Source organism: Patella vulgata, chromosome 2 (assembly GCF_932274485.2).
Source record: "Patella vulgata chromosome 2, xgPatVulg1.2, whole genome shotgun sequence".
NCBI classification, from domain to species: Eukaryota; Metazoa; Mollusca; class Gastropoda; family Patellidae; genus Patella; species Patella vulgata.
In genome coordinates, this window is record NC_065880.2 from 56,826,279 (window position 1) to 56,839,565 (window position 13,287).

Consider the following 13,287-nt stretch of genomic DNA (forward strand, 5'->3'; position numbering starts at 1 on the left):
AAGACAAAATAAACATTTTACCATTGGTACACGAATCGTGTACCATAATGCGTTTCAGCGCCATTTGTAACAATGTGCTCAAAGAATGAGTCTAGACATATTCCACAAGTCATGTCAAACGGTGATGCCATATTCTTATTTGGAGAGCATGCGCAATATATACTATCGGTGTTGACTGGAAAAACCAGACGCTAGAAACTGTCTTTCGATTGAGACTTCTGGAGTATTTCGCCTAACATAACTGATGACTATTCACAGTAAAACGGAAACGATTGAATGTAAAACAGTTTATATAAATTCATATTACCTTATTATGTGTGTTGCGACCCATTTGTGCCAATTTCTAGGCCCAAAATATTAGCGATTTAAATTTAGCTCCTTTAAATGACTGTTTCTCGGTGTATTCGGTGTTTTATCAGGGGATTATTACATTCAATGAAGATTTAAATTTACCTAACAACTGTTCAATGAATCCATCAATGTATGATCCAGTTTTATTTTAATATCTACCTGTACCTGGAATTCACACGGAGCGTGGAAGACACTCGATAGGCAAACCATGCGGCTATATTACGTATCGATATAAATATCGCTGGAACGTATCGATACATATCGGTGTATCGATATATCGACACAGCCCTAATTATTACTGGAGTTTTTTCTTCTTTATAAAGATATATCTTCCTTTGATGCCCAGAGAAGTTTTGTAGTTTCACAAGATAAACTGATTTTCAAGTCACAGATTTGGCAACATTTCAGTAAGAAATAAACAATTTCCGGATGCATGATATGTGTGTGTTGAACCTAACTGTACAGACAATGAACAACCTTTCACAACCTACCTTTTACATACCTCATAGAAACTCAGAATGAGATCCAAACACCAGTTACATTGACAGGATCAATAATAAAAATTTATAATTTGTTATTGTTTATGGTAATATTATCTTGATATATATATACAGTTGTCAATTATTTACAATCAAATACGGTATATAATTGCTCTAAAATTTATGGGATATCTTAAAATAGATATTTCCTTATCCAGTATATAATTTATTTATGTGATTATTATGAGATTTCCTTATCCTAACCAATAAACAATTTATATTAAAACACACAAAACAAATCAGTGGCATTAAACAATAAATTCTTTCCACTTGGTTTCAGATTTCTACCTTGAAGCAAAGATTCTTTTAATATGATATGTTAAAAAAGTCATTTCTTTTCTTGATAGAGTAAATCAATACAACATGAAGATGTTTACCAGGAATCCATATGTAAACTACATAATGATTTACTCAAAGTTTAATGTTACTAATAATATAAATCTAAGTTGTGAAAATTGATTTTAACGGGTCATCTAAGTAGGATGAACTTGATTAGAGTAGCCTCTGAAAACTTGTTATGTCTTATGTGTATTACATTGGTGTTTTATTCATATTTATCCATCATCCAAGTATTTTTCTTATTTTAAACAAATCTTTTGTCTGGAAGTTCAAGTCAATAAACACAAAACAAATGTCAACAAAAACACTCAAGTATCTCAAGTATTGTAACTATTGGCTCAGTTGTTAAAATCAGATGACAGAACAAATATGCTATCTTTTCTTACTTTTAAATCTTCTTTAAATCTTAAACACAAAGATTCTAACAATTTTGCAACCATTTTTTACCAAAAGTTTCTAAATTCAAAATAGAAATGTTCCTTTATTATACCCATACTTTTTCTCGACTCTTTGATGAAAATGGGAGGGTATACACCGATACACAGCCACTTTTCCCGGCCACTTTTCAAAAGTGGCCGTGAATCAGTTGAAAAGTGGCCGTGTATTAGCTGAAAAGGGACAAAAATAACAAAATCATGATTTACATATTTATTTGAACATCTACAACCCGTTTTGAACATGTTATGGTAAAAGAGTCATCATTTTCAACTGTCTCAGCACTTTTCGAATGTGCGTCACTCTCAGTCATATTCTTACATTTTGTCTCACATTTCTTTACATTTTTATATCTAGTCGCACTTTCACATATTGTCGATCTTTCACATTTTGTCGCGGCTTATGCTCATCCGCAGCACATAATCCAAATATTTTACTATTATAAATTAATCTCTTGGCATTTTCAACATTAAAAACTTTCACATTTTGTCGCGGTTTATGCTCATACACAGCACGTAATCCAAATATATTACTAGTATAAATTAATCCATTGGCATTTTCTACACTACAAACTTGAGAACTCTACAATTCCAACTCGTCTTCATTTAATGGCTGTTCTTGTTTTTGTCTGTCAGTGGATGTCAATACCTCGCGAAGTTAATGAATTGATCTGTGCGGAAATTAGCAAATGTACCTTGCTTATCAAAAAAGTTAAAATCCAATCTTTTGTACTGGGCCCTTATTCACGAAAACTTAAACTAAGATACAATCGAATTTGCATATATCCAATGAAGTTGCAGTATTTCTTAAAATTTCGGTTGTAACTTAGTTTAAGTTTTCGTGAATAAGGGCCCTGATCTCAAAGTGTCACTATATTCCTAAGCAATTGGTATTTTTCCTCGTGTTTGGCAGAATTCAACTCATCTGCATGGCTTTAATTTCTTGTTCTGTGAAGGATCGAGCTTCTTAATCTTCGCGATCATTGAAATCTCTTGCAGAACTGATATTCTTGGTCTTAGAAATATATATCTGTGACATTATAAAGTAGGATTCTTCAACAAATTCCCGCATTCATTTCTGCCATCCACTACAATCGACGCAGCCAGGATGTTGGCAAAACAACAATAAATGGCTATTGTACAAAATGATTGGATGACGTTTGCTTTTCTCAACCAATCAATATCCCTGTTATGAACATTTTCCCTGACCTGATTTAAACCGTGAAATGCACGTGCGGTGTACTGACATCATTTACCTGAGTAGAAATAAGCGTTTGCGATGAGATAATTGGGAGGGCTCTAAATGGGAAACTTTGATAAATTTGTGAAATGAAAAATGCTTTTGAAATTGGGAAAAATAGAAAAAATCTCTATTTCTCGAAAAAGTATTTAGTATAAGTCAGTTATATACCTTGTTTTCACGGTGTATGGGTTGATACACCATTTTTTTTTTTTTGAGTGGAGATCTCCTCGGCTTCGCCTCGGAGCCCCACTCAAAAAAGAAATGAAATGAAATGGAGTTTAACGTCCTACTGTTCTGCTCCTAACCTGGGTTAATGAAGACGGGCATACGCCATACAGTGTGCTATGAGGGAAATTTTGCCCGGACAGCGACACTACGGCCTACTCTTATATCGAATTCCAACTGCCAAGGGATCTTTTACGTGCATGCCAATGTGTACACGGGACCTCGGTTTTTCGTCCCATCCGAACGACTAGACAGCTTTCCTTGTCAGGCCCTCCGTCCTGCATCACTGACAAGGGGAAACCACGCCGGAAAATCTGGATGAACTTTCTCGGCCAATGCAGGGATCGAACACCCGACCTCCAGGCTAGCGAGCTAGCGTCTTACCCACTTAGCCACGTGATCCCCCACTCAAAAAAGAGACGGTGTATCAACCCATACACCTTGAAAACAAGGTATATAACTATTACTTACTGTAAAAGGACAACCAATCCATAGAAAGTACATAAATTAGGAAACTTTCAATTCTGTTTTATATTAATTACAATGAGCCAAAAAAGAAGAGTGATCAAGTATGAATTTACTAGTATAGTTTATCACATGACAAATTTCACTGTTATCACAATACCTAAAATGGACCAAAATTCAAAAAGAGTATCATATTGAACATTTGTTATTATTATGTATCATAATCGATGCTATATTAATTTCCTGCAAGTAATAACAATGTTTGCCCATATTTGTTTTTGCAATCTAAATCTTTCCACAGAAAGTATCTGTTATATTCACATATCTAAAGTCAATTAGATTTTCCCCAGATTTTAGAAGAATCAAATACACACTGCTCTTTCTTGTTATACAAACCAAAGATTTACTCAAAGTCAAAAGCTGTTTAACTTAACCTTCAACATAAAACAAAATTCTTTACATAGACGGTTGAAATGATTTGTAGTTTACTGGTAAAACTTGTTTATATGGAATGTTGGAGTGTTAGTTTTTTTTTGTTTTTTTTTAATATTTACTAATACTCATATTGACAAAATTTAAACCGTGAATAAATACAGTCAAATATTGCATCTTGAATACACTTTAAAAGTTTAAATTTTCTAATGCCAATTTCCCACTCAAATTATATTACATGAGTATTTGTCAGGATAGGTTGGGTTTGGGGGTGGTGGGGAGTGAGTGGTCTAATGCATGCGCTTAGATAATGTCTGTCATTAAGTCATAACAAGCTTTCCAGTCTTGTGTGTTTCAAGTAAGTCTTTCTGGTTTTCTCCTACTGTCAACGATGTATCACGTTAATCCCCAAAATAACCTAATCTCACTGATTAGGTCAGTATGTTTGAACTTACTATGCCCGTATTATAGAGCAGACACCATAAACGATTATGAGATGGTTGTCACAGGGATTTTTGAGCAACCACTGTATTTTCTAGACAATCATTATTTTGGCAAAATGTTATATGTTCTGGTAATTTTCATAATTTACTATAGGGTGTCTGATAAAACTATTTAACTAACAATTTGAATTAATACTATGTTAGAGATGCAGCCAAATGTGGTTTGTCCAAGTAATACAGACATATCTTTGACTTATTTAACTTACCAACATCATCAATGCTGTGATTTTTGATTATTTCTGCCAAGTCTTGATTATTTGCCATAATACATACTTGGTAGGGGGTTTGATTATTGTAGTTCAGGATTTCTTTATTGGCACCACGAAATAACAGAACTCTAGCACAAGATTCCTGAAACAATAAACATCAAGAAATATAATGAAGTTGAACACTAGAATCATTCTTCGAAACATAATTAGACAAACTTATTCAAACACCTGACATTATATTTTTAAACATCAAGACTGCACATTGTATAAATATGATATGAAGACTATACCTGATTATTTACACAACAGACGTGTAATGGTGTATTACCACTAGCATTCTGTACATCCATATCAGCACCATAATACAACAAATGTTCCAAATGTTGTACTCTACCATAACGACAAGCCTGAAATATAATTAAATCAGGATACCGCTAGTCACTTGCATGGGTAATCTACAGGCTGAGAATACCCAAAAGGTTCATTCCTAACAGTAAGGCAAGTAAGAAAAGATTGGTTGCCAGGCAACAAAATATACACCCACAGCAGCTAAGTCGTCCAAGCAGTCAACAAAGATTGACACATATTTCATCTTTAGTAGCATTTACCTACAAAACACTAAAAAACAAATGAAATGAAATGAAATGGAGTTTAACGTCCTACTGTTTTGCTCCGAACTGGGCTAATGAAGACGGGCATCACTAAAAAACAATCAAGAGTAACAACCCATTCATTAATTATCGGAATCATTGTGCAACCAGTAATGATCTTTATCAGAAATCAATAGGCTTCTTTGTCACATGAACATAAACGCTGTGAATAATTTTAACAGGTGACAACTTTAGCTTCGAGAGTCCACAAGATTTTTCAAATTGATCAGTAACTAACATTAATTGTTGAAAATCAATAGGCTTCTTCGTTTCATGAACGTGCATAAATCATTTGGGTGACAACAATCAATTGCAGACGACAGATGGACGGGGCATCCCAAACTTAGGCTGCCTGTCTACAGCTAGCTCCGCCTGAGAACAGGCCCTAAGCTAATTACCCGACATTTTAATTCCTACATCGACGATTTTAGTCGAAAACACTAAGTATGCTTTTAGTAATTTTTAGAAGTATTTATTTCTCTTCTATTGTCATATTGAATGAAATTAAATATGTTTATTTAGCCGCTGTGTGTATGAAAGATGTCAAACTAATCAAAGCCGAATCACAAAATAGTCTTCTAATTATTCAATATGGCGGCGCCCATAAAAGGTAATTTCACAGAGGCAGTTTTGTTTGCGAAGACAAATTTAGGAGTATCTAACCCTGTTTTGAAAGATAAACAGATTGAAACTCTAAAAACAGTTTACAATGGCAAAGAATGTATTGCAATATTACCCACTAGCACATATTATATATCGCTTTTACCGGATTGGCAGAAGTTGACATTTTGCTAAAGACATGTGTTTACATAAAACATGTGCTTGATCGGGTTATTTTTACTCTGTTGTGTACACAAAGCTGTAGTCCAGTCGATAAGTCCCGCCCCAAAATGATCATGTGAGCATTCTAAATGGCGGCTAAATAGGGAAGTGATCATAATGACGTATGACGTAGATGGATCGCTGCGTGCAGTTTTATGGACGGGTTGACGACAATATACGACCACATCGTAGGTGTACAAAACAAAGTATTAAATATGTAAAGTAAGGACTGTAAACAGTCTATGAAGAATGAATATTCATAATCATATATACATCAGTCACTAAATAATACATGTAAGCAACCTACTGATACATAGTTAACAAGTATCTAATAAAAAACAACAATATGCAAATATTACCTGATGTATTTCAAACCAGCCTTGTTCATCATGTGTACCAATCACAGCTCGCTCATGTAATAAAACCTCTACACATATTGCATTAGTATCATTAGAAACACAGTAATATAGAGGTGTTAAATTGCGATAATCTTTATAATCTGGGGACGCACCAAGGTCTAATAATGCCTAAAAAATATAAGTGTTGTTATTTATTTATTGATGTTAAAATTGAAATGATCGATCAGTTATTTGAATATATAAGAGGTCTAATGAATTGAGTTAAACATAGATCTGTTTATTTCACTCATCCCAAAATATTTACTACCCATTACGAGATAATACAACATATTTCTCAGAAATTGGATGACTAGAAGAATGAAATATCCACTTGATCAGTGTTAACAAACACTAAGAAATAGACCAAAGTAAATGTGGATATTCAACTTACCTTAATTGCTTCTAAATTTCCATGAATTGCTGCACAGTGCATGGGGGTAACCCCTTGTTTATTACGAAAATCAAGATGTGCCCCTCCACTCACCATACTCATTATCATTTCTCGACATTTATCTCGAGGTAAGGTTGTTGCTATAGTTAATGGTGTCTCTGAAATCACAAAATAGTATCCCTATTTTTAACGATTATGCAAACAGACGTTAAAGAAGTGTAAATGAGATTGAAAACTTTGAAACATGTTTATTAATTCTGTAGGTATTGTATTAACAACATACAGCTTTAAATTCTTAAAACATTCAAAAAAATTTTAAATTCAAATATCAAATATCTGGCATTTATGAAATAAAATTTTAAAATATAAGCAAAGTATAAAAGTAAACATTTCAAACAATTTAAAAATATATAATTCTAATCTTCTTATGAAAGAAAATCTTTACCTCCACTATCATGATCATGAAAATTGGGATCTAATCCTTTATTAGTTAGTTTAATCACCTTCTCTATATTACCATTTCTAACCTGTTCCAGAAAATTCTTTAACTGTGTCTGTGAAAAAATAGAAAAATATAATCAGCTGAAGATGCTTATCTACAATACATACAACTGTATCCAGTATCGTCCCAACCTCAACAACATAACTTTATCATAAACATTAGATATATAGTTTTCTTACCTTAATGAACTTAAAATCCATTTAATCTATTTATCTGTGAGTCACAAATCAAGGTTGGCCACCATATTGATGTCACCTATCCTACCTGCATGTACTTCACATCATCATAAAAACTGGTCAATCAAGATAAGTAGCTCTTCTACTTCCAAAGTCTCATTAATTTAACTCATTTTCTACTTCGCTGTTTGTTTGTGGAAAGCAAGTATTCGAAAAGTTTGTATAATCAGCTCACCATAACGTCATTTAGGAAAGAAAATAATTACAAAATGATGTTTACAACGTACCTTAGTGTGAAGCTGTTTCAATTTACGTGGGTTAATTTGCATCACTTTGTAGACTCTTCGTTTGTATTTGAACTGAAACATAAGCAATCAAAATGGCTGAAAATTTTGGTAAAAACTATAAAGATGAAATATGGCAAGTTAGCGATGTGTTAACATGTCAATCAATGGGAGTAAATGAAGCTATTTGGTGGCCTTTTTATCCATTAACATGTCGTTATTCCAAAATCTATAACAACTTTTTATATCTATTACATTACAGTCTATTATAGCCTGGTGAATGGAAAGAACTGACATTGGAATTTTCCAACCCAATTTCAGTCACATTCATGACCTAGTAATGGTTCACCTCAGCTATGTGTTATCAAGAAACAGTTATCCGTATAGATCTATGGAAACTGACTACTATGGAAGTAGTAAAATTTGTGTATGATAGTTGTTTTATTGCTAAGATTTACAAAAAGTACAATCCAAAATCATCCTGTCTTGTCTTTTAATGTCTGCTGTATAGATCTTTATTGTGTTGAGAAATTAAAGAACCAGGAAGACAATACACAATCTCTATCACTACTTGCAGAAAGTATTTATCCCAGACGAGACAAATTCAACTCTAACTACTGTTCAAACATTCAATCCACAATGCCAATAATTTATTGTTTCAATCCTCTACAAAATCACACATCTTCAAAACTTTTCTAGGAGTTTTCATAATGAATTTTTTTATTGATCTTCCACAGCCACAGATGTTTTTTTAAATAATATTTTTTTCCAACCTAATACTGTATCTAGACTGGGAATATCTAGTGTATGGTTTGTTCTTTTCTTATTTTGGACATTATCTATTAACAGAAAATTCCTCCTATGCTTACAATCACTAATTCTGTAAAACAAGTGATTTAAAATTACTCAGTTCATTTTGAAAATCAAATGGGGTTCAATAAGACAATATGGGCATATGCTATGCAGTGTGCAATGAGGTAAATTTTGCCAAAACAGCTTACTATCAAGGAATTCCAACTGCCAAGGTTTTTATTTTAATGAGGTCATTTTAATATTAGATCTTTGTTAGTTGAGCGATTAAAGCATTGGACATTTGACAAGAATAACCCTGGGTCAAATCCTGGCATGAGCCTTTGCGATTTTGCATGCCTCTTTTACATTTGTAACAGGTAGTGCCTGTGGGGCTGACAAGTGATGACTAACTTCCCAAATGGTATAAAAAAAAATCTGGGTCCAGCAATGTACACATTGGCATACAAATATAAAAGTATTGAATGAATATGAAGAAGTATAGACGGAATCGTTGCTGTCCAGGACAATTATCCTACCAAGCATTATATTTCAAATAAATATAACAGTATGTTAGTCAATACAAACTTACAACCAATATTTAGATACGTGAACTCCTCAAATGACCGAACCATTGTGCCAAGTGGACATTAAAGGTCACCGGAAAAGGTTCATAAATTTTTTAAATAATGCAAGTAATTATGTCAACATATCCTTTCCATAAGTATAATACGAACTAGAATGTCAATATTACCTGCAACAGGTAAATTTCAACATTAGTAATTTCCGCCCTTCTCTGTGGGTAGTCGTAACTTTCCGTAAATAAACAATCTGTGTCGTCATTTTAGTCCTTCTGCTCATATTCTAGTCTATATTTTTATGTGCAGAAGTTATGACTACCCACGGAGAAGGGCGGAAATTACTAATGTTGAAATTTACCTGTTGCAGGTAATATTGACATTCGGGTTCGTGTTATACTTATGGAAAGGATATGTTGACATAATTACTTGCATTATTCAAAAAAAAATCGATGCTTTTCCGGTGACCTTTAAACTTTTGTTTTCTATACTTTTCATGCTAAAAATCAATTTCTATTTAACATTATATACAAAGGAAATTATGAGAACTGAGAGGGTTTACCTGCATTACAAAATTGTACACATTAAATTACAACTTATGCCATTTCAGTCTTGAAATTATATAAGTAGTGCCAAACTTTGGAATGAATTACCCAGAGATATTAGAGAGCATACACAACTATCTCAATTTAAATCTAAACTAAAGATTCATTTAGAAAATTATATAAATAAAATCATGTGTTTACCATTGTGTAAATTTCCTTGTACAGTGCTTATAAATTACTATTATTATAAATATAATGTAGCTCTTTAAAAATGTAAATTATAATAATAAGCGGTAAACTTCATTTTTTTTACTACCAGATAAGTAATTTCTATACATGTTATAGGGTGTTTTCCAGGGAACTTAATGGATTTATTGATCAAATTTTCTGTCTGAGATATTCTTCTATTATGTACAGGTACATCACAAAATTTGAAATATCTTTTTGATTTTGTACATAATTTAACATGTTAATGTTAATGTCAAGAAGAAAAGTTGTTTGGTCCCTGAAATGAATGTATACCTAGAAATGTCAAGTAATCTGGAAACAACCTATACATAGGACAGAGTAACATACTGACCTAGTGTTAATATAACATTTAAACAACCCTTCACCAACCATTTATACTCAATACATCTCTGTATCATGTATTCTTATATTATCGATATTAATATTCTATCATTCATCAAATATTGGATTAAGGAGGATCATCAGACATATATGATAATCTAAAACAATAAAACTGGTAGTATAGAGGATTAAGATTGTGTACTAGTATTGTAGTATGACCACCATCTTTAGGTACAAACTAACATTTCATGTATGTTTACTACTGACAGACTAGAAGTGAGCTTAGACGACCACCAACCAAAAGGAGGCATAGCAAATAGCCCTACTGCTTACATTTATAGTATGACAAATACTTAAAACTAGACTTTCTTCAATATGCTTGTGGGCAATATTCATCCTGACCAGGGTTCACTAATGAGGTCAAATTCCTCACACTATCCAATAATCTAGCATAATGGTTTTGCACATTAACATTTAAAATTCATTAGAAATTCAGTGTAATCTGATTTAGTGAAATAAACAAAGAAATTGACACTGTTGTCATGTCTTTTACTTATTTGAATTTCCTTGCCTGCAAATATACTTTAAGATCGATTCTTCACCCAGTCATTGACCGACAAACAAAACTTTAATAATAAGGTCTGATCTACTACATATCTATATTTTATATTTAAACTACCTTCAGGATTCTCTACAAGCTTATAATATAATATTTGTGGAATGTCAAGCAAACCCAACAGTGAATTCAGAATGATTTCAAACTGGAGTCTTGCAGCTACCCTAAAGTGATTAAATGGGATTGCTTTATGTAATTTAGCAAAAAGAAATTCAGAAATGAATCACAAATGCTTTTAATTCAGTTTGACAATGAGATAAGACTTCCTTGTCCAGCCATTATTTATACATACTAACAAATCACCAAGACACAATCACAAGATAAACCAAGTAGAAAAAATTCAATTACACGATAGTCCTCATTCTATTTAACTTTTAACGAGAAAAGATAAAAGACATAGACAATTCTGAGATTCTTCACATGTGCAATGAAGGATTTAACGAGAAAAAAGAAACTAGGTAATGAGCATGGAGCAAATATGTCCCTCCTTTCAAACAAATACAACCAACTTCTGGTGCACAAACTTACTACTAATCTATCAGTTCATCAAATTTCTACTCACGTTATTTCTTCACTTGTTACATATAGTGTCTATTTGTTTTTGGGTGAACTGGATTGGTATCCAAGACGATTTGTTCATTAATCTCTGAATACTACAGTTCCATGGTCTCAAACCCCAAAATAGGTCACTACCAAAAAAGTAGCCACAAAAATAAATTATATTCTATGCTGAATAATTCATTGCCTTCCCAAAAATAATCTTTATATCAATCATGAGTTTAATAATAACTTAATATAAGACTACCATAAATGTCATTCTTATTCAGATACTATCATAACGTCTTTATTATTCAGATACTATCTTATTCCTAATGTCTTTATTATTCAGATACTACATGTACAACAGCATTATTATTCAGATGCTACTGTCTTTATTATTTAGATACTACCTTGATGTAACAATTATTCAGATACCACTAAATGTCATTATTATTCAGAAACTACAATAAACTTCCTCGCTATTCGGATCATTTATTAGACTAAATGTCATTATTATCAACAATTGTTAAATTGTAAGGTTTATTTTTTTTTAAATTCGGCTTTTGAGAAATAGTTTCTCGTAAAAAAAATGTGGTTGATTTACTAAGTGAATATGACTCATTTCCCAAACAAAATATGTACTCATTCTTGAAAAGGAAATGAATTATCAAATGCGTTATACAACACTGGTATTGTAATGTCAGCAATGTTTGACTCATTTCACAAAAACTGTATGAAGAAAACATTATTGTAAGCTTATTCTTTCTAGAAAACGATATCAGAGTTAAACATGATGTTTGTTTTATACAATACTATCAGACCAGACATCTTTGTAGCAAAGTATATGCACAATGATGAATTACTTAACTGATTGGCACGTAGACAAAGTCACCAAGACATTTGATAGTAATGTAATGTTTAAAATGGGCGTCCCCGTGATCAGGACTTGTTGGCAAATAGACAGTACGATGTAAAAGGTAAACAATAACAAATACAATCAATGTTCATATTTATTGTTATTCACACATTCAAATAACATAGCATATAAATATACGCTACAAGCATATTCCACATCAGTTGATATATATTCCCATAAGCAGTTCATCTGTTTGACTCTTTAATAGGGGATGGGTGACATGAAATAAAATGAAATTGGGTTTAACGTCCTACGTTTCTGCACTAATCGTTACCAGGCTCTCTGACATGCATCACTGACAAGGGGAAACCACACTGGAATATCCTGAGAAACTTTCTCTGCCAGCACTGTAATTAACCCCGGGACATCCTGGTTTATTCTTGCATCAACATATTTTCATCGAAAGGTATAATATTTGTAAAGATCAGGAAAAATCGAATTGTTGACTCTTAAATTGATTGTCAAAAATGTCTTCCCTTGAACTGAAGCATCTTGAAAGATACAATGTCTTTTGTAAAAAATATATGTATTCCAATCAATAGTTATAACATATGTTTAGGACAGACATCGTTGATGAAATATATCTTTAAATCAACTCACTACACAGGTCTCTTAATAGACATGATGCCTGTGTTGGATGTGCGTAACAACAGATAGATCTATTAATCAATCTACTTGAACTATTTTCTTGTTTTGTTAAAGAGGTGTATTTCTACATGTAGTTTTAAATTGCTTGTACTTACACTTATATACACTTCTAGAATTAAAAC

General features: G+C 32.5%; 1 protein-coding gene across 3 annotated transcripts in view; it reads right to left on the reverse strand.

Annotated features, from left to right (window-relative positions):
* Positions 1–13,287, reverse strand: part of LOC126811147 (protein shank) — a 140,723-nt gene that overhangs the window by 65,326 nt on the left and 62,110 nt on the right. For all 3 annotated transcript variants that reach the window (XM_050536634.2, XM_050536636.2, XM_050536631.2), the window contains exons 5-10: positions 7,967–8,038; positions 7,447–7,555; positions 7,002–7,159; positions 6,572–6,739; positions 5,031–5,147; positions 4,738–4,882 (exon numbers count right to left, since the gene is read on the reverse strand). In XM_050536634.2, coding sequence (XP_050392591.1) covers positions 4,738–4,882; positions 5,031–5,147; positions 6,572–6,739; positions 7,002–7,159; positions 7,447–7,555; positions 7,967–8,038 — 769 coding nt within the window. The remainder of the gene's footprint in view (positions 1–4,737; positions 4,883–5,030; positions 5,148–6,571; positions 6,740–7,001; positions 7,160–7,446; positions 7,556–7,966; positions 8,039–13,287) is intronic.